The sequence below is a fragment of the Neofelis nebulosa genome, chromosome 4 (genome assembly GCF_028018385.1).
Source record: "Neofelis nebulosa isolate mNeoNeb1 chromosome 4, mNeoNeb1.pri, whole genome shotgun sequence".
In the NCBI taxonomy this organism is placed as follows: domain Eukaryota; kingdom Metazoa; phylum Chordata; class Mammalia; order Carnivora; family Felidae; genus Neofelis; species Neofelis nebulosa.
Genome location: NC_080785.1, coordinates 36126907 through 36149837, shown reverse-complemented (window position 1 = coordinate 36149837; position 22931 = coordinate 36126907). Strand labels below are relative to the sequence as shown.

Here is a 22931-nt window from a genome sequence, read left to right as displayed (position 1 = left end):
TGGGCTCCTTTGGTTTGTAACTCCAAAGTATACTTTGTGTAGTCCATCTGTCTTTCTCGCCCACTGCCCCTCCATCACTCCATCCCTTCGTTTTTCTCTTTTTCTTACTTTCTCTCCCTCCTGACTCAGACATTTTGCACGATTTAATTGAACAACTTATTGCAATTTACAGGAACCCAAATGACAGTGATTCATGACATTTTCAATGTTTTTTTTTTTTTAATTTTTTTTTCAACGTTTTTTATTTATTTTTGGGACAGAGAGAGACAGAGCATGAACGGGGGAGGGGCAGAGAGAGAGGGAGACACAGAATCGGACACAGGCTCCAGGCTCCGAGCCATCAGCCCAGAGCCCGACGCGGGGCTCGAACTCACGGACCGCGAGATCGTGACCTGGCTGAAGTCGGACGCTTAACCGACTGCGCCACCCAGGCGCCCCTTTCAATGTTTTAATATTAGTGTCCAATGGTTTTATTTTTAGCTTTTGTGTTTGTGAGTATGGGTATGAGAATTTTGAACAATGGTTATCTTTTTCTAGATTGAATTAGATTCTCATGGTATTTGAGTTGATTTCTTTCAGAATACATAGTTGCTCACTGTTTGGAGTTAGGCAGGGTCATTTGAGAATGTAATTTAAAAAAATGAAGTAACATAGAAATGTGTACAGTTCATCTTAGAACTCTTTTCACTAATTTTAATACTAATACATAGTGTTAAATTAGTGTCGTTTTTGAGGACTTTTTCAAATTAATTTGTATAACTCTCAGATAGAGGGGAACTCAAGGTACAAATTTGCCCTATTTCTGAAAATTTCTCACATGGTAAAATATTTTCTTAAAAGAAGGCTTAAGTTGAATATACTTAAATGAATAAATATACTTAAGTGAAGCTCTTTGAAAGATTCACTTACGATCCACCAGTTCAGGGGTCTTAGCTTCGGGAGGGGTCCATGACTTTGAGAGGGAAAAAAAAAAAATCAATTTCATTAGTTTCTGTACTTGAAATTTAGCATTTCTCTCGGTTATAAATGGAAACAATAAACTTTAGTAGCATTAGTAGTACTTGTAACTTTTGTCACTGATATTTTCTTTTATTATTAATTTTATTTTAGAGAGAGCATGCATGTGAGTAGGGGAGGGGCAGAGAGAGAGAATCTTAAGCAGCCTCCCCTCTTGGCTTGGTGCCTGATTCGGGGCTCAATCTCATGATCGACTGTGAGATTGTGACCTGAGTTGAAATCAAGAGTCAGACACTCAACTGACTGAGCCACCAGGCACCCCAATCACTGTTATTTTCATATCCTGTTACCATTGCTGCAGAAATCCTGAAATAATTGTTTATGCTAATCACTACTTTAAAATTATAGCAGTTACAAGGTCAGTGAATCTTGTCATTGATGTGTTAGAAAAAGCACATACTTACTTTTATTCTACCTCAACTTTTAATATTGTAACTATTTCAACATAATTGGTTTCCTTTGAAATCGTTTTTATTTGACACATTTGAAACTATTATTTTATGTCAGTGGCAGACACAAAAAAAAACAAGAATACCTGCTCTATCCTGCTTTGCTGCATCCTAAGCATTCTTTGTAGTGTAATTTCCTTTGCAACCTTACATATCTGTGTGCAATTTTCATAATACAGAGAACACGGATTTTTTAACAGCTTTTTCTTGCTCGTATGAAATTGAAATAAGCATAAAAGACATACCCAAATTTCCACGTCAAAAAACAATATTAAATAGTAAATTCCCAAGAAACTGTTGTTCTCACGTTTACATCTTCATGCATACTTTTGTAAAAAATTTATTTTTTACCCACGTCATACTCAGCAATATCAGGATATAGAGGAATGGAGAAAATTATTTCCGTGGTTTTGCATGCCACAGTTTGGGTAATCTTAATTTAACTGTCCATAAATAAATACAAGACAAAACAGAGGAAATGTATCAAAAGTCAACAACCTGGTGAAAACTTTGTTTCCAGGCTCTCAGGCAAATCTTGCAAAGGGATTTGAATTGACCTGTAACATAGCGTGGCGTCATGGCCCTCTTTCCGGCACTGGATCTTGGTAGTTGGTACTTACTTCGCGTCTGCCTGGCTGAAGGGAAAATGGAAGGTGGTAGGTAGAGGAGGCAATTAGAAGAATAAAAGTGAATAATTATAAAACAGTTTACTCAGGGAAATTAATTGTATTCCTTATGTTGAAAGGGAAACATTCATACACATAAATAATAGTGGTCTCCTCAAAGATTGAGAAATCCAGGATTTGGGGGGAAAATGTGAAGATAATTGAAAGAAAAGAGCAAAATGGATGAATATACTAGTTTTCCAAAGACATATTAAACCTACCTAAGTTTCCACTCTGAATTCTCTTGGGAAATCAGACTGGAAGAACTGGACCTCTTGGGGAATAATATCCCCATAACATAATTTAAAGTTGACACTAGAAGCTGAAGTTTATTTTTTTTTTTCTAATAATTATGCTCAGGGAGGGATGGAGAAATTGCATCTTGGAATGACAGAAGAGTAGTTATTTTAGAAAGAACTTTTCAACAGCTGTGGTAGATATCTCCTGGAAAATGTGTTCTGTGGAGTGACAGGAGAAGATGAAGTAAAACCAAAAGTAATCTTCGCCTGAGGCCATACAAATGAATTTCATGATGTCAACAGGTATTTAAGGATCTGCCAGGTGCCCAGGCCTGTGTACTAGATTCTATAGAGCAGTCCCATGTTATTTTCTAATCTAGTGCCTTTGAGTATTATTCTTTTTTAAAAATTACACTTTTAGTCAGAAATAACTATGAATATGCTGGCTCTTGAACTCCACTTGACCCTCATTATATGTACCTGGCCTCCCAGATGTTGTCTTCCTTATTGATATTTGGATCCCTCGATGAATCTCCCGACTCGAGACCCTGTCCTTCAGGCATGCCTGCCTTTCAGAACCAAAACCTAGACCCCCTTTCTTTTTCAACTTCTGTCTGTACCAAGACGCTGAGCACTACTGAGGAAACCTTGACCTCCATAAAAATCACCATCACGACCGATGTATGGTCTCAGATCGCAACTGGATTTTCAGAATCCCTCAGCAAACCTTCTATATGTCCCTGACTCATTCAACAAATCATTATCAAGCTTGCTCTGGGGCAGGCACCCTTTAGGGGACGAGGACATTGCAATGAACTACGCAGATAAGCAGACCTGCCCTCTCCATTTTCCACAATGGCTATTATATTTTGTTGCCACTCTCATTACATCAAGCTCTCTGAAACTTTCTCTCCCTCTCCATGGGGAGAAGATGCTTTCCCTGTACAGATTTCTTGAAAGGTATCTGCATTTGCGGTCTCTACTTCCTCATTTTTCAATTACCCCTCCTCCCACTGCTATTCACTTTCATCCCTATCACATCACTGAAATTTCTCTGGCTAAGCATGCTATTTGACACAATCTCCTTGAAATATTTTACTCTCTTGCTTCCACGGCACCTCCCTTTCTTGGAGTTTCTTTGCCCTTGTTAAGTCCCCAGTTTGCCCTGCCTACCCCCTCTTCCTCAGTCCTTTTCTCAAATGCTGTTTGTCCCCTTCCGTCTCTTCTCCTTTTGCTCAGGACATTCTCCCTGGGCAGTTTAATAATTGTATTTGCCGTAAGCATTTCAGCGACTCCGGCTCCCTAGCCCAGACCTGACCCTTAAGCTCTTAGGCCAGTGTCTCCAACCACCTCTTGGACAACTCCATCTGAGTATCTTTAACTAAACTATTTGTCTATGTTTCTTGCTTAGTGAATGGCTCCAGAAACCAGGGAGTCATACTTGACTATTCTGTTCCCATCATTGCCTCATCCAGTGTCTTAGCAACTCGTGCTGATCTGACCACTTCCATTATATTCCTCAATAATACAGTGTCAGGGGGGTCAGGTAGGTATATATTATCACTGATGCTGCTCTTGCCTCCTCCTTTCTGAAATGGAAAATTGAAGGCTTTCTCCTTGGTTTTCCCTGCCCCAACAACACTGAGCCACTTGGGTCTCTAAAACTATCATATTCTTGCCTGTGTGCCTTCACATTTCCTCCTCACTACCTGGAACCACCTTGGCTTTCTCTTCACCTAACACATGTCATCTGACCATCTGTTGAATATGTTGACACTAAGTTGGTTGAGACCCAGGAGCATCTGTTAACTTGCCATTGTACTTCGAATATCGTGTTAAGCCAAGTAATTGCTCTGTTCAAAGCCAAGAAAAGACCCTGAGCTATGCTTTCATAGAAACTTAGTGCCTGGAAAGAACTTGGAGATTATTTTGTTCTTTACTGTAAGAAGTTAGACACTGAAATCATTTGCTCAAGGTCACTTAGCCAGTTAGTGACGGAGTCAAGACTAGGAAATAGGTTTTCCAGATCCTGATAAATGGGATATAATACTTGGCTGTCTGTGCCACTCACGAAGATGGCAGAGTGATCATAAGTTGTAACATTTTTGTGCCCCCCAAAATGTCATTTCCTTGTTGCTAGAAGCCTCACCAAAACCAAACAGAGAGACAACCACCACGGACACTTGGGGCATCTGTTTCAGTAATTCTGGCATTTGCTGGCTGGAATTGCCACAGTAGGTAATGAGCTGTGACTCAGGGAAACCGCCATTGGGGGGTGGCCCTGATGAAGTGCACAGCATCGAGAGGCAGCTAAGTAAAAGTGTTTTTTTTTTTTTCACCTTCTTTTCTACAATTTAAAGTAATATAACAAGGCTCCAAAATTTTTATTATATGAGAAAACCAGGTTTGTCAGTTTTAGAGTACTTGCAAACGACATGTTCATAGATTTTCTTGGCTGTGGAATTGTTTGTACACTAAATTAAGGTGGAGGTATTTATACCTTATAATTTCAGTGTCATGCTGTCCTGTTCATCGGAGGCTTAAAAAAACAAACAAAAAAAATGGTATTAATAGATAACATGGGTGGAGAGGGAGGGATATGGAAAGAGTAACAATGCCATCACGGATTCACAAATTAATTCCATAAATAACAGGATTTACCTCCTGTGCACTCCTTTGAAATACGCTTTGGTGTCTCATTTTGCTCGGCTTGTTCCTCTTCATCTTGCCTGGAGTGTCTGTCAGACTGCTGTGCCTCTTTGGTCGGGGCCTGGCTCTTGTACCAGGACTGGGGTGCACAGCCTGGGCCTTCTCAAGGCAAGGCTGCTCTTGCCTGTGTGAGGCCTGTCCCCCCTGCTGGAGATGCGGTCCCTGCCTTTATAGGAGCTTACAGGAACAGTCACCACCAGGGCCTCTCAGCCTTTTTCCATGGTACAGGTGCAAGTGCCTGGAGAATTATTGTTCCAGATCCCAGCCCTTCGAATACTGTCAGCTTCCTCTCCTTGTGTTTGTTTATTCCCACACGGTCTTAAAGACCTCATGACACAAGTGACCTAGCCAATTCTGGGGGCCCTGGAAGAGTCTAGTAGCATCTGATAATAGGGAGTTCTTGTTCAAGATGGCACAGTAGGATCCTGAACTCACCTCCTCCCACAAACACCCCAAATCTACAGCTACATATGGAATAATTTCTTCTGAAAAGAATCTGAAAACTAGCTAAGTGAATCCTTCACATATGGCAGAGAAAGAAAAAAAAAAAACAACAACCACATCTAAAGCAAGCAGGAGAGGCTGAGATTAAAGCTCACACCGGCACAATGACAGGATGGAACTCAAAACCTAGAACCTCTCCCTGAAGAGCAAAGAGTTTGAACCCCACATTCAGCGCCCTGACTTTTAAGACTGTATCTGATAGAAGAACCCCCAAACATCTAGCTTTGTAAACCAGTGCAGCTTATATCCCGAAGACCCAAAAGACTGTGTCGAACCGGGAAGTGGCTATAATGGGCTTGTGCGTGCGGACCCACATGCCCTGGGCCCAGTAGAGAGGCAGTGGATTGAGGGGTGCCCAGACCTTAGGTCAGGCAGATACTCTTTAAAATAAAGTGTCAGTGTGAGGGGCAAGCACCTAACTTAACACACATCTAGGAAATCGCCAGGATACTCAGATCTGAAGCTGGCAGGCTCTATCTCAGGGAGGTTGTTCTGACTAACTCACTGTAATCTAGGTTCACCTTGGAAGGTGAACACTAGCTTTGTCCTGCAGAATGCCAGTATCTCTGGGAGAAGATGAGCTTATACACATCTGGTGCCCAGGGACACCATTCGATCGCCTAGCTGTGGTGGATAGCAGGGCCTGCGTTCCTGGGTCCCACAGACTAACACAGGAGAGACTGCTCTTGGCCAGCTGCCACTCCAGAGGCACTGCACAGATAGCAGACTGAGACATACCCCCAGTCTCTGCAAGAGAGTCCTATTTGCTTAACATGACCTTTGGCTTTGGGCAGGCTTCAGGTTGGGCACATATGTAGGGGCCTACTTGTATGCACTTCCAGAGAAACGGCCTGTGAGTGCTGTCTTTAAGCTCTCCCTTTGCCTTGCTCCAGATAACCAGTATCCTCCCAAAAGAAACTTGTATACCCAGCTAGTACCCTGATTTTTGTGACTGCCACCAGTGGACACCTCTAGATCGCCTGGCCTTGGAAACCAGTGGGATTTATAGTTTTAGTGCCACAAGATTATATATGTTTGCATACTTTACAAGCCACTGCTGCGGGGGGGGGGGTGTCATTTTCCAAATAGCCTTAATCTAGGTGCTAATTTATCTAATCAGAAGGTGGCTGTTTTATCTAATGCATAGAAGCCAACACAGAGAGTCAATAGAAGTGAATAAAGAGAGGAATATGTTTAAAAAGGAAGAAGATAAACCCTAAGAAAAAGTTCTTAATTAAATGGAGATAAGTGGTTTACCTGCCAAAGAGTTCAAAATAATGGTTTCAAAGATGTTCACCAAACTTGGGAGATGAATGAGTGGACACAGAATACAGAGATATAAGACATTACCAGATGGAAGTCACACAGCTCAAGAATACAAAACCAAACTGAAAAGTATACTGGAAGAATTCAACAGCAAACTATGAAGCAGAAGAAAAGATCAGGGAGTTTCAAAACAGGGCAGCAGAGCTCACCTCATCAGTGCATAGAAAAAAGGAATGGAAAAGTTAAGATAGCTTAAGAGAGTTATGTGACAACACTGAGTGGGCCAACAGTGGCATTAAAGGGATCACACAGAAAGAAGAAAGGGGCAGAAAAATTATTTCAAGAAGTAGTGGCTGAGAATTTCCCTAACATCTTGAAGAAAACAGGTACCCAGATACGGAAGCTGAGAGATTGCCAAATAAGATGAACTCAAGGAGACTCACACCAAGACACATCATAATTAATATGTCGAAAGTTAAGAAGAAGGAGGTAATCTTAAAAGCAGCAAAAGAAAAGTATATGTATAAGGGAACCCCTAGAGACTATCCTCAGATTTTTTAGCAGAAACTTTGCCAGAGAGAAAGGAGTGGCATCATTTATTTCAAGTGTTGAAAGAAAAAAAACTTGTAACCAAGAACACTCTCCAGCAAAGTTGTCATTCTGGATTTCAGGAAAGAATTTTCTAGACAGATAAAAGCTAAGCCTGGTTTACAGTAAATGTTAAAGGAACTTCTTTAAGCTGAAGAAAAAGGGCACTAATTACTAACAGGAAAACATGAAAGTATAAATCTCAGTGGTAAACATAAATGTAAAGTTCAAAATAATCTAATGTAAACATGGCAGATCACTTGTAAAGCTAGTATGAGGGTTAAAAGACAAAAGTAGTAAAACTCACTATAACCACAATAAGTAGTTAAGATAAAAAGATGTAAAATGTGACATCAAAAAAGAGGGGGAAAGTAAAAATGTAGAGCTTTAGAATGCATTAATGCTTGAGTTATAAACTTAAAATAGGCTGTTGGATATGTCATTATATGTAAGCCTCTTAATAACCACAAAGCAAAAACCTGTAGTAGACACACGAAATATGAAAAACATGAAGCATATCTAAGAATAATCTAAGCATAACCACTACAGAAAATCATCAAGTTACAAAGGAAAAGACCAAGTGAAAGAAAGAAACAGAACTACAAAACAGATTAAAAAAAAAAAAATTAACAAATGGCAGGGGCAGCTAGGTGGCTAAGTAAATAAATAAATTGTAAAAAATGGCAGAAATACATACCTATCAATAATTATTTTAAATATAAATGGACTAAATTCTTCAATTAAAAGAATGGTGGTATGAAAACACAAGACTCATTGGTATGCTGACTACAGAAGACTCACTTCAGATGTAAAGTTACATAGACTTAAAAGTGAAGAGATGGATAAAGATCTTCCATGCAAATTGAATCCAAAAGAAAGATGGAGTAACTGTATTTATATCAGACAAAACAGACTTTAAAACAAGGACTGTAAAAAGAGACAAGATAATCATATGAGGATAAAAAGGGTAGTCCAACAAAAGAATATAGCATATGTAAATATTTAAGCACCCACACAGGAACACCTAAATATATAAAACGAATATTTATAGACCCAAGTGGAGAAATAACAATACTAGTACAGGCCTTTAATACCTCTTTCATCAATAGATAGATCATCCAGACACAAAATCAATAAGGAAACATTGTCCTTAAGCAGCTCATTAGACCAGATAGACTTAGCAGATATACACAGAGCATTACACACAAAAGTAACAAGAGTATACATTCTTTACAAGTACCCATAGAATATTCTTCATGATCGAGCCTATTAGGCCCCAGAATAATTCTAAGTGAGTTCAAGAAGACTGAAATCATATTAAGCAACTTTTCAAACCACAGTGGTATGAAATTAGAAATCATTTACAAGAAAAATGGAAAATTCGCAAATATATGGAAATTAAATAATATTCTACCGTACAGCCAGTGGGTCAAAGGAGAAATTAAAAAATACCCCAAGACAATGAAAATAGAAGTACAACACAGCAATACTAATGGATGCAGCAAAAATAGTTTTACAAGGGAAGTTCATAATGATAAATGTCTACCTCAAGAAATAAAAATCCAAACAGTGTAACTTTACACCCCAAAGCATTAGAAAAACAAATGAAGAACAAAGTTGGTAGAAGAAAGAAATAACAAAGATCAAGTGGAAGTAAATGAAATAGAGGTTACAACAAAAAACAATAGAAATGACCAATGAAAGCAAGAGCTGGTTCTTTGAAAAGATAAGCAAAATTGATGAACCTTTAAATTCACCAAAAAAAAAAACCCTCAAAAAAATCCTCTTTAATAGATGAAACAGGAGATATTACAACTGATATCATAGAAATACAAAAGATTCTAAGAGACTACTGTGAACAATTACATGCCAACAAATTTGACCATCTAGAAGAAATGGATAAATTCTCAGAAACAAAAATTTACCAGGTTTATTTATTATTATTGTAACTAATAAACCTATTTATTTTATAACAATAAAATAGAAAATCTGAATAGACTGATTACTACTAAGGAGATTGAATCAGTAATCAAAGATCTCCCAACAAACAAAATTCGGGACCAGATGGGTTCACTGGTGATTTCTACCAAATATTTAAAGAAGTAACACCAATACTTCTCAAACTCTCCCAAAATAATAGAAGAGGAGGGAATACTTCCAAACTCATTTTTTATATGACTAGCATTACCCTGATACAAAACAACAAAAGGATGCCACAAAAAAAGAAAAAATATTGCAAGCCAGTATCCCTGGTAAACATACATGGAAAAATCTTTAACAAAATACTAACAAACAAAATTCAACAGTACAGTTGAAAGATCAGAGATTATGATCAGATAGGATTTACTCCGGAGATGCAAGGACAGTTCAGTTTCTGCAAATCAATGTGTATACCATGTTAATAAAATGAAGGATAATAAAATAGAGTATATACCATTTTAATAAAATGTCATCTATAGGTACATAAAACCTCTGACAAAATTCAAAATAAATTTATGATAAAAAATCTCAACAATTGTGTACAGAGTGTATGTATCTCAACACAGTAAAAGCCATATATGACCAGTCCACAGCTAACATCATACTCAATGGTGAAAAACTTGAAAGTTTTTCCGCTAAGATCAACAATAAAACAAGGATGCCCACTCTCACAACTTTTATTCAACATGGTAAATTCCAACCAGAGCAATTAAGCAGGAAAAAGAAACAGGAGACATACAAATTGGAAAGTAAGAAGTAAAACTATTGCTATTTGCAGATGACACAGATATGTGTGGAAAACGGTAAAGCCTCCTTCAAAAAACTTAGACCTAATCAGCAAATTGAGTAAAGTTGCAGGATCCAAAATCAGTATGAAACATCTGTGGCATTTCTGTACATTAATAACTATCAGAAACAGAAATTAAGAAAATAATGTTATTTAAAAATGCATCAGAGAATAAAATACACAGGAATAAATTTAACCAAGGAGGTAAAAGACTTATACACTGAAAACCTACCAGACATGGTGAAAGAAACCTAAGACAACTTAAATCTGTATGAAAATATCCTGTGCTCATGGATTGGAAGAATATTGTTAAAATGTCCTTACTACCCAAAACAATCTACAGTTTCAATGAAATCCCTATCAAAATGGCAAGGACATTAATAGCACAAATAATCCTGATGTTTGTTTGGAACTACAAAAGACTCTGAATAGCCAAAGCAATCTTGAGAAAGAACAACAAAGCTGAAGGCATCACACTCTCTGATTTCAGTCTATATTACAAAACTGTGGTAATCAGAACATGATGGTATTGGCATAAAAACAGACACATGGATCAGTGGAACAGAGAGCCCAGAAATAAACCCATGTATATATGGTCAGTTAATTTTTGACAGCAAGCCAAGAATATGCAATGAGTAAAAGTCTCTTCAGTAAATGGTACTGGAAAAACTAGACAGCTGTATGCAAAACAATGAAACTGGATCACTATTGTGTACCATACACAAGCGTTAACTCCAAATAGATGGAAGACTATTAAGATCTGCAACCATAAAATTTCTAGAAGAACACATACTCAGGAAGCTACTCCTTGACTTCTATTTTTGTGCTAAGATTTTAGACTTGACACCAAAAACAAGCCTAAAATAAACAAGTGGGACTACATCAAACTAAAAGGCTTCCGCCCCGCAAAGGAATCCAACAAAACAAAATCATAACCTATCGAATGGGAGAAAATATTTCCAAAACCTATATAATGAGGAGTTAATATCCAAAATATAGACAGAATTCTTACAATACAAAAGCAAAAAAAAAAAAAAAAAAAAAAAAACAAAAAAACCCCCTACTATCTGATTAACAATGGGCAGAAGATCTCAATAGATATTTTTCCAAAGATGATATACAAGTGGCCAACAGGTACATGAAAAGGCGCTCAACATCACTAATCGTCAGGGAAATATAAATTAAAACCATAATGAAATACCACCTCGACCTTGTCAGATTGGCTATTAGCAACAAGAAATATCAAGTATTGTTGAGGTTATGGGAAAAAGTGCACTATTGGTGGGAATGTAAATTTGTTTAGCCACAATTGAAAAGAGTATGGAGGTTGCTCAGCAATTAGAAACAGAACCACCATATGAGCTACTAATTCTAGTTCGGGTATTTATCCAAAAGAAATGAAAAGACTAATTCAGAAAGATATATCCACCCCCATGTTCACTGCAGCATTATTTATAATAGTCAAGATATAGAAACAATGTTTCTCAACGGATGAGTGGGTAAAGAAGATGTGATGGATATATATAGGATATATTTGTGTGTATGTGCACACACACATACACACACACACACAACTGAACGTTATTCGGCCATAAAAAAAGGAAAGAAATCTTACCTTTCCAACAATATGGATGGACCTTGAGGGCATTATGCTAAGTGTGTAAGTCAAAGACAAATACCATATGATCTCAGTCATATGTGGCATCTAAAACCAAAACCATGAGTTCGTAAAGAACAGATTGGTGGTGGCCTGAGGCAGGGGGTGGACATGGTAAAATGAATGAAGGAGTCCAAAAGTCACAAACTTCACTTATAAAATAAATCAGCCATGGGGATGTAATGTACACCATGCTGACTATAGTTAATATATTGCATATCTAAAAGTTGCTTAGAGAGTAGATATGAAAAAGCTCTCCTAAGGAAAAAAACTAGAGTGGCAGATATTAACTAGACATCGTGGTGATCATTTCACAGTGCAGATATATTGAGTCATTATGTTGTACACCTGAAACTAATAGGTTATATATTTTTTTCATTTCAAATGTTTATTTAAATTCTAGTTAACATACAGTACAATATTGGTTTCAGGAGTAGAATTTAGTCTGTCAATTATACCTCAATAAATATAAATACATAAAAAGCATGTGATACAGTAAGGTGTTATTTTACTGTTCTTATCATCACCACCAGCACCTTTTGCAGGATCACCCTATTAGGTACTATTTGACTTAAACAAATTTCTTTTCATGACAGTACCTTGTGCAGTATTTAGGCATGCACAGATCAGAGGGGAAACTGAAATGGTAATTGTGAAATAGTCACAGTTGTGAAAAATGGGAAAAACATTAAGGTTTGTGGAGACATTCCTTAGATCATTTTTACACAGTCATAAGAACGTAAATCCTCTAGTTTTAATGAAAAAGTGTATTTTTTTCCTAGACATAGATGCCATTGTGACCAATTTTAGGAGATACTGTCAGACATATTCTTTCTAGGAAAATGCTTTTAAGGTCTAAAGTGGATTTGGTTCTCTAAGAGTTATATTCAACTTCTTTATTGAACTTTTTGGATTAGAGATACTCCAACTGGCTGGCTGAATAAAGTCAACATTGAATAGGTTCAGATAAAGTGTAGTCTTACTGTGTTTATGCCTTCTAACTTCCTGAGAAAATAAACGGATCATTTAAATATGGAAAAAGATGATTATTTTAAGTCTTCTGCTGTAGTCAAACACAAGATTTACTAATTTTTTTCTGGGCAGATTTCTGCTTCACTCCTGCAGATTCTGTCTCTTAAAGTTGCCATTTTGGGTCTCTGTTTTCAAGTGTTTGAACTATGAACTGAGCCTTTTATAAAACTTCCTTAGTTTAAAATGGAATGGCCCAATTTTGGTGTAGTAATCAGAGTGAATGAAGTCTATTGGTAGGTAGAGAGGTGTGGCCTCCCTAAAATAAATATTTTTCTATTATCTTCATAGCTATCACAGTAACAACATTTAATAAGAATTGCATGATAAATCCCTTCTTGAGTACTTTTTAAGTTTATTTTGAGGAGGGGGGGGGGGAAGGAAGGGAGGAGCAGCAAAGGGGAGAAAGAAAATCCCAAGCAGGCTTTGCACTGCTAGGGCTGAGCCTGATGTGGGGCTCAACCTCACAAACTGTGAGATCATGACCTGAGTGGTAACCTTGGTTACCACTTCAGATGCTTAATCAATAATCTTCACTGTAACCCTCTGAGGACCGTATTGTTATTACCAGCTACCAAATTTGTGATCTTAGTGTTGTAGAGATTCGGTAAGTTAATGTACATGTTATGTGCACCACCTATATTTTTTAGCTTTTCTTTAACCTCTTCTCTTCCCATATTTTAACTACGTGTAATGGCATGTAGACAACAACAGAAAATGTTTTAAACATGTAAAATGCTTTACATAAACACGTCTACTAACTGAGCTTTTAGTCCTCTTCAGATTTCTGTGTACAGCTCCTGAGGTGGAGGGGAAGGTGTTCAGGCGTATATGTTATGTTCCTAGACTTTTAAGATGCGACTCTTTAGAAAGGACTACTTGACTCAGTCCTACAGTTAAGTAATGACTGACGATTACTGGATCAAATCTCTTAGAGAGTTTGGAATGTTCAATGAATCAACCATGGAGCATGCAGCAGGATAAACGGATAAAAGAAGCAAAAAAATCTGTACCTTCCACCTACTGTAATGTAAAATGCAAATGCACCTCTCATAGGTACAGGATGGAATCCAGAATTTGGACATGTGCTAGGAAAATTATCAAGGAGTCCCTTTCTGGGCTGTGGGAGAACGGTGACTTTTTTTTTTTTTTCCCAAGGTTCTTTTGAGTTTGCCGAAAGGAAAGATAATAGTAAAGAGAATTGTTCGGTTTTCCTAAGTGTGGTCTTCTTTGTACTGCAGTGGAAAATATCGCTCTTCTCTTTCCTTTACCTCCTGACCTAACTCCCTTTCTTCCCCACTAGGAAAATGTTGACTGTGTTCTGGCTAAGATGCATGGCCTCACGGGGACAGCAGTGCGCCAGAGAGTTCTGTGTAGGAGGTACGCTTCAGGCCAATTTATGCAGGCAGCGGGTCATTCTAGGGCTGTAGGCCAGAACGCTGTGCGTCCTCTGGCTGGGAGACTCAGAGCTACTTGGAGCTGAGCTACCGTGCTGTATTAGTAAATATCTCCTGCCCCTATGAACACTTGAGGAGCACAACTCCCTGGAGATGTCTGTGTCTCATCCCTCACAGCTAGCTTTTCACATAGGCCAGATACTAACTTAGCCATCCTGGCTGCAATTCAGGATTACTAACCCCCACTTCTAGCCTGGTTTCTGGTTTTGCCTTGATAAACAACAGTTGCAGTCAAGCAGTGTCTGGGAAGAAGAATGCCACCAACCAATCAGGCATCCTCTGTACGGGGAGCCCCTTTGGACGCCCCGTTAGTTGTGAGCCTTAGCAGGTCAAGACTTGGGAACACGTGGGGGTTCTCTGTAGCTTTGGGTGTGAAGTCAGGTTTGGTCTCCGTGCAGTCATCAAATGACTAATTATGCATAATTGACTGCTCATGTTCTAATCTGCAGTTGCTTTTTGGCATACTGTTAGCCTGTTAACAATGTTAACAAACTTCTGTTTCTCAGTATATAGTTTACTTGTTGGGGACTTGGTTAAGTAAGAAAGTCGTTTCAAGCATTGAAGACATAGGAAACGTTATTAGAGATTCGTCGAGATAAACCACATACAAATCTGGTTTGTGGGTTGTTCTCAGAATTCACTGCTCTGCGCTTCCCAGTACTCTGCTGTTTGGGGTCTTTGTTCCAAGAAATTCAGAGCATCTGTCATACCACATCTTAAAAAAAGAAAACTCAAGAAATGTAATAGACTCATTTATAACAGAGCTGAATGTGCTGTGCAGAGAGTTTTCTGATGGCTCTCCCCCCTATTTTCTGAGCATTTGGGGCCACCTATGTTTAGGTAAATCAATCTGGAATCATTTCATTATTAAATTAACATGTTCTTAGCAAAATGAGTCTTCAGTGTCGTTTTAAACAGACCAAAGCCCCTTGGGCCAGTCACGGACATTTCCATAGTCACCTAAGATGCTGTTGAAGTAGGTTTCTGTTGTTGCCTTCAAGGCCTGGGGCAGCCAGATGTTTTCCAGCTAGACCAGCTGCAGGGGTTTAACACTGATGACCTTTTATAGGATTCAGATATTTTGTTTGGGTTTGTGTCTGCAGTCATTCATAACAGTTTTGGTTTTTTTTAAATCAAATGTTGCACTAAACTTTTCCTTTTATGCTTTCTTGCAAGATACTTGGCTGCTGGTATGTGCCTTTGTGTTCCTCAATTTACAGTAGCTGTCAGTCTTGTGCTGAGTTCCCCTCTCACTAGCACATTGAATTGTGCAATTCTCGCTTGGCCCAGTTTGGGACAGGCATCCTTCCCAGAACCTAGTTGGCTTCTCAGAGGTTAAATGCTTTTGGCAAAAACTGCAAGTATGACTGAATAAAACCATAAAAATGAAAAACCTCAAGAACAGGGGGGAAAAATTATTTCTGACTGTGAACTATCATCGATGCAGACAACTCTTCTTTTTCAAAGTTTCTCTATTGAAGTCTTCTTAGTTTGCTAATTCTTAGAATCTTCTCTTTGCTTCAGATAAAACCAACATTGTAATGCCTTTTATGATTCTTGATTCCCCTGGGGGTGGTGGGGGTGACAATGGAAGAAACTCTATCAGCTATTTTGTCTCAGTTTAACCTTTTCATTGCCCCAGTCACAAACTGCTCTTTCTAGAACCCAACGAAAAGAAATGTTTTGGGCAAGGAATAAAAATCAGATTATGAAATTGATTTGATAGGATCTAGGGATGCTTTTGTCTCTTTTGTTGTTTTCATACCTCGGAAGTTCTTGTAAAGTACAGGTAAGGACTGTGTGTGTGGTACATGTATCACTTTAATCTCTAAGGTGCAGTTTGGTTTGTGGCTTTTTTAAAGGTGCCCTTTAATAGATTGGTTTTTCGGAGTAGCTCAAAATGGTTTTCTAGTGAATTATGTAGGACCTATGTTCTAAGAGGATGTCTTTTTTTATTTTTATTTTTATTTTTTTAGTTTTTAGTATTGACCTAAAGAATTGATTCTTTTAAAACCTGTGTCATTACCATGTTGTACCAGAATTCCTACATAATCTGTTCACTGCTTTTGTTCCTATAACTGTGGACTTTAATGTTTACGTTTTCCATGTACAGATTTGTGTCTTTTGAGACCTGCTCTCTTGGCTGCCCACCTTCTGATGTCTGTCTCCACAGTGTTACTGGCAGTGTATCAGTTCTCCAGCTCATAAACTTTGCTCTTAGTTGTTGAAGGTTAACCTCTACTATCAACTCTTCATTCAAGGTGAAATTCAGAATCATCTTTAGAAAGGAAAGGGACATGAATCAAGGCTAAAAACAGATCAAGACAAATCAGGAAGGTGGGGGTTTATAACTGATCTTCCCCCAAGGAAGATGAACCAAGCCGTCCACCCCTGCGGTCAACACAGCATGCTGGATTAGAACAGGGCCTTTCCCTGCGAACCATGTGGTTCTCACCCCGACTCTGTTCCTTACAGCCTGTATGACTCTGGGCAAATGTTCTCAATTTTCTCTACGTCTATATTGGTAAAATATGGATAATACCAGGGCTGCCTCTTGAGAGTATTATTAAAATTAAGTGAATTAATATTTGGAAAAAGCCTTAAATAGAGATCAGTACAAAGTATCTAAAATAGTTTTTTAAAAAATAATCAAAACATTTTCTCTAAGATACCATATTTCTTAATATGAAAATAAATAATTTTCCTTTATTTATGCTAGGCTTCCCATTCTATGAAAGACAACCACTCATACCTATTAGTTACAGAAATCACATTTTGTTGTAGAAGATAGGCTAGAAAGGAGTATTTGATCTATTTACAGCTAAGAACTTTCATTTTTTCATTTTGTTTGCTAAAAATACAAAGGGGGGTTAACAGACTTAAATTGATCTGTGAATCTTGTTGGCTAAAATAGGAATTTGGACAGATCCTATTCTGGGCTTAGGGCTTCTTATTTCTGTATGACAACTGTCATCATCTAAAATCAGGAAGGGGGGGCGCCTGGGTGGCGCAGTCGGTTAAGCGTCCGACTTCAGCCAGGTCGCGATCTCGCGGTCCGTGAGTTCGAGCCCCGCGTCAGGCTCTGGGCTGACGGCTCGGAGCCTGGAGCCTGTTTCCGATTCTGTGTCTCCCTCTCTCTCTGCCCCTCCCCCGTTCATGCTCTGTCTCTCTCTGTCCCAAAAATAAAAAATAAAAAAAAAAACGTTGAAAAAAAAAATTAAAAAAAAAAAAAAAAAAAAAAAAAAAAATAAAATCAGGAAGGGATTTTCATTCGCCAACAAATAGGGACATCCTGTGAGTAGCAATGAGCTGTTTAGTTTGGAATTATTCTGAAGGCTGTTGATTTCTTACTCATCACATTCAGTCTCTCCCTCCTGATTGTTGGCTTCTTCTCCCTCTCCCTCTCTCTTTCTCCCTCCCTATCGGCAGGGCTGGGCTCCCCTTCTTTTGAATCAGCCATTAAAACTTTTTATTTCATTCTGTTACCAGATCTTGTTAATGCCTCCTTAGCCATATAATCAATCCCATATCTCTAGCTAACAACAAGATTTGATTTGGATTTCTCTTTATTTAACTCTCAAGGTCTGAAAATTCACTCATCTGTCTCTTATTTTACTTTAACCTAAGAACAGCCACATAACCTAAGAAAAGCCATAAGAAAAGCCACCTAAGAAAAGCCACAGTCATTTTTGAGAAAGGATCGGTATCTTGAACCTATGGAGAACTTCTACAAATCAGTAAAAGCACAACTTAATAGAAAAATGAGGGGAAAACATGAACATCCTGAACACGTGTTTCAAAGAGACCTCATGAATGGCCAAACATGAAAAGATGTCCCAACTTACTAGTAAGTAAGTAAATACAAAGTAAAACCACCATGAGATGTTGTTTCGCACTCACCTAATGGGCATATATGAAAGTATGACAGTTCCCAAGATTGGTGAGGATGCAGACAGTGAGCATTCTCAAACTTGGTTTGTGTGAGTAAACTCTGGAGCAATCGCTTTGGACAACCCGTTTGCATATCCCATGAGCCAGCAGTTCTGCTAGTTATATATCATGTATGTTCTCAGACACTTGCACAAAACCATTCCCAACAGTGATGTTTGGAGTAGCAGAAACACTGGAAATGACAAAGATATTCATAAATAGTACAGATAAATAAATTATGGCATATTAAATCAATTGGGATACTCAACACCTGGGAAAACAAGTGAACTATAGTGACATGAATCAGTGACGGGAAATCTGAAACAAAGTGTTGAGCAAAAAATGCTACTCACAGGAATTCATAAGGTATCATTTCCCTTCTGATCGGCTATGTAGGGATGTTTACACATTCACTGTTGCAAAAAGTACAATGGTAAGTAAGGGAAAGATGGAGTCAAAACTCAAGACATTGATCATATCTCAGGAGAGGAAAATATAGTTATTAGAAAGGGACTAAAGGAGGCTTCAAAGATATAACCCTCTACTTCTGAGTCTAGGTGGGATGGCCATTCTTTCCCCCCTTTAAAATCGATAGATCCTTGGGGCGCCTGGGTGGCTCAGTCGGTTGAGCATCCGACTTCAGCTCAGGTCATGATCTCGCGGTCCGTGAGTTCGAGCCCCACGTCGGGCTCTGGGCTGATGGCTCAGAGCCTGGAGCCTGCTTTCGATTCTATGTCTCCCTCTCTCTCTGCGCCTCCCCCGTTCATGCTGTGTCTCTCTCTGTCTCAAAAATAAATAAAATGTTAAAAAAAATTTTTAAAAAATAAAATCAATAGATCCATTACAGATAGTTTGATGTATGGTGCAGTTTATGATTAATACATAAATAATCTAATGATCAGTAATATTCTTAGGGTTTTCATAATAGTCAGTTAAATGTTCTTCAATGTCAAGTGAGTTTTGTAGGTTCCGCTTTCAGCTTTGAAATACAAGCTTTCCCCAGCAGAATAGAAAGTTAAGGTCAGAAATGTTACGAGTGGTTAAATAGGAGTATTTGTTTGAAGGCATACTGAATAGAACTGGCTTAGTGCCAGTTAAACACTAGTTTCTTAATATCATAATAATCTAGCTCGTTAGCTCTTTAGAACATTTCAAGTACCTTATACATCATGATGTACTCAATAATATACTGAATGTATCCTATTGAATTTTTTTTTTCCTTCCAATTTTGGAGCAGGTGGGTGGAGCAAATTTCTACTTCTAAAGGACTTTACTGTCACAGAATTGTTTGAGCCTCTGTTATAGAGAGCAGTAGCATATAGGGACGATGGGTAAGAGACACAGAGAAGCGGAACCTAGGACCAGGACCACGGCACAATGTATGAAGGTGACATAAAATCTAACCTGTGAGCACGCAGCAGTATACACAACAATGATCTGGGTTTTTTTGTTTTTTGTTTTTTTTTTTTTCCTGAATGCAATACCTACGTCTCAAGATTCCTCCTCGAAAATTTAACTTAAGTTTCTTTGTGAGCTTCCAGCCCCCGGAAAGACTTCTAGGAGTGCCTGTCACTGCGTTCCGGATTCCTTATTTTGATCAATTCTTATTAATTCCGTCCGTTGCTGACTTATGTAATTGTGTTCATTCTTTCTCTCATATGTGGTCCCTTCCCAACTGAAAATGAAGATTGCTGTGTCCACTGTATCCTGGCCTGCTTGTTCTGTGAATTCCTGACCCTCTGCAATATTGTCCTGGGCCAAGCTTCGTGTGGCATCTGCACCTCAGAAGCCTGCTGCTGTTGCTGTGGAGATGAAATGGGAGATGACTGTAACTGCCCTTGTGACATGGATTGTGGCATCATGGATGCCTGTTGTGAATCATCAGACTGTTTGGAAATCTGTATGGAATGCTGTGGAATTTGTTTTCCTTCATAGATATTTATCTTCTGTTGTGTTAAAACTGGAGAGTTTTAAGATTTTTCTTTTAAGGGGGCAGAAAAGCCCATGGTAAGATTCTCATGAAGCAAGCCAGTATTTGCACTGTTAACTCATTAAGTAATCTCTGAAAGCCTTCTCTAACCAAATCTACGTGGTTTAATATGTGAAATTTTAACTACTTGTAAACTTCATAGGTTACAATGACTGAGGGACATTTTGACCAAAAAAAAAAAAAAAAAAAAAAGCTAAATGTCTCCTCCTTTTATACACATTTCTATTTCTTTTAACAATTCCTAGGAGCCTCTTGCTCCAAATGTATTATTTCTCTGTGGGTATTTAAACCAGACAGTTTATTTTTGATGTTTATCTCTCCATGGTTCAAAGTAAGCGTTCCTTTCCTTTCAAGTGAACTTTGGGAAACAAACCCACACCGTAGTTGGGCGCCCCGTGCTAATCTCCGTGCTCTGTTCTCACTTTCTCCACTTGTTCAACAGACATTGAGCTCCTCCTGTGTATAATCGCCTGCTCAGATGCAGAGACGGATGCCATTCAACTCTCATCTAGAGGAGTGTACAGTTTAACAGAGCAAAGAGACCTGTACAGTATGAACCATTCCTCAAGGCATGCTGAAGTGAGGATTACGCACGAGAAAGACCGAAAAGGCCCTAGGAATACACAGAGAACAGCTCTTGTCTACTGGAATATGCACAAGGCCTCAAAGAAAAGATGGTGTTTGAAGAGGCCTTTTAGGATGAGTGATCCATCTATGGCTTGAATGAATTAGATTTAGGACCAAGTTTTAGGTGGGGAGCCTGAACTGTGTCTGTCCTGAAGCAGTTGAAAGAAAAATGCCTTAAGTATGTATTTTCTTTAGTTGCAGGAATACAGCTTTTTTTTTAAGACTATCAAATTTAACTAAAATTACACAATAACTTTTTACACATAATTTAAATGTGATAAAGTTTTTGGCAAGAACATAATGATTTATTAAAATAGCTCTATTTTATGAAGAACGTGGAATGCTTTTGACAAATTGCATTTAAATTAGGTGATTTTTTTAATACTAAAATCCCAGTATTCTGATTTTGATTTATTCAAAATGTTTGTTTTCTTTTTTTAATTTTTTAAGAGCTTTAAGTCTCTTTATAGGGAAGGAAGGTTGGTTGTTTTGCTTCATAACCAATGTTATATTTTATAAACACAGCTCATCTTAAATGTAAACCATTCCTTCCAAAGCCGTGGGAAACTTGACGTCCACTACCGTGACCAAATTTCACTATTGCAATTTTATGTTAAATTAAACCAACAGGACAGGTTATGAAGATGCTGCAAGAGTAAAGAAATAAGTCAATTATGAGACTAAGTACATAGTAAGACCTAGAAACTTCATGTAGCCCAGATGAAAGGGGGAGTACATTTCCATACTATGTGCTTTCCTACTAAATCTGGTCTCCCCAAAATTGTAGTTTGGTTTGAGTTAATGTAATTCCTCGTAGAAATTCTGAAAGCGCACTTTTGGATTAATAGTTATTTTCAGTTCTTCTAGTTGAAATTCAAACTCATGATAAAAACAAATGCATTTTTTTAGGAAGCCTTTAACAAACCTACCCTTTTCAGAAAGGTTTTAAACCTCAAGCGTAGGAATGTCACCTACAGTTTTTCCTTTGAGATAAAACCTAGTTCTACTTCTGTCATTACTGAAAGGACTTAAAAAGTCGGCAAACTCTTGAATCCCCTTTTCAGTGCTATGTGCGTGTGTATACACACACACAACCTTTAAATTGTCGGGTTTAAATAGAATTCTAGGAAACAGCTGTCTTTCTCTTGTCTCAAGAGTGTCTTTCATTTGTTACATTAAATATAAGAACATCTTTGTACTATTTCATAGTAACCAGAATCTGAATATTTACATATACCCAATGTTAACTTATGCGTATATATTAGGATATAAGAATATCATCTGTGTATTGATATGTAAAGCCTTCTAATGACCTAGAATTGTTAAAATGTCACTTTTTATCATGCAAAATTTTTCAACCAAGTGGTTTATCTAATATTTAAGTATATTCTGCCCCTATTTGCAATGAAAATATTAGCACTTTTAAAATAATGTTTTTCCTTCACAGAGAACATTAATTGATAGCAGAATTTTATTTTCCTATTTATGTTCACAGGACTTTTCCTCTATTGTCTACTCCAGTCATGCCATAAAGTGTCTTGTATGATTTTTAAAAATGAAAAAAAAAAAAACAAAAGTAGGAAAATGTGAAAATAGTTTTAAATATATGTTAGAATTTCTGTTTGTAAAATGTTTTGTTGAATTACATGGCCATCATGACTAAGTGCTACAGTGTACAGTTATAGATTTGGTCTCTTTTCAAATGTGGAAACTTAACCTGAAATATTTTTAAACTGGACCTGTATTATCCTGAATACATTATTTTGAAATAAAAAAAAATTCTCTATTGGGCTTTAGCATATTTCCTATCTAATTGTTATACTGATATTTGAATTAATTCAACTATAGTTTAAAACTTGAGACTTTTCTTTGTTACTTCCCTTTCTGAAGATTTCATATTTCCTTATGTAAATCACATGACTCACGCTCATAAATGAACTATGAAAGATTCAGATCAGTTTATACCACAAATCATAGTTAATACGGTATTTTAAAACATAGTCTTAGGTAAATGGTTGTTATAACTTGGGAAATAAT

The 22931-nt window shown here is 37.7% G+C and overlaps 1 protein-coding gene across 1 annotated transcript in view; it reads left to right on the top strand.

Annotated features, from left to right (window-relative positions):
- Positions 1-22695, top strand: part of MDFIC (MyoD family inhibitor domain containing) — an 87757-nt gene extending 65062 nt beyond the window's left edge. Inside the window, exon 5 of the mRNA XM_058724526.1 lies at positions 19965-22695. Within this exon, the coding sequence (XP_058580509.1) occupies positions 19965-20212 (248 nt within the window). The 3' untranslated portion in view covers positions 20213-22695. The remainder of the gene's footprint in view (positions 1-19964) is intronic.
- The last annotated feature ends 236 nt before the right edge of the window (positions 22696-22931 follow it).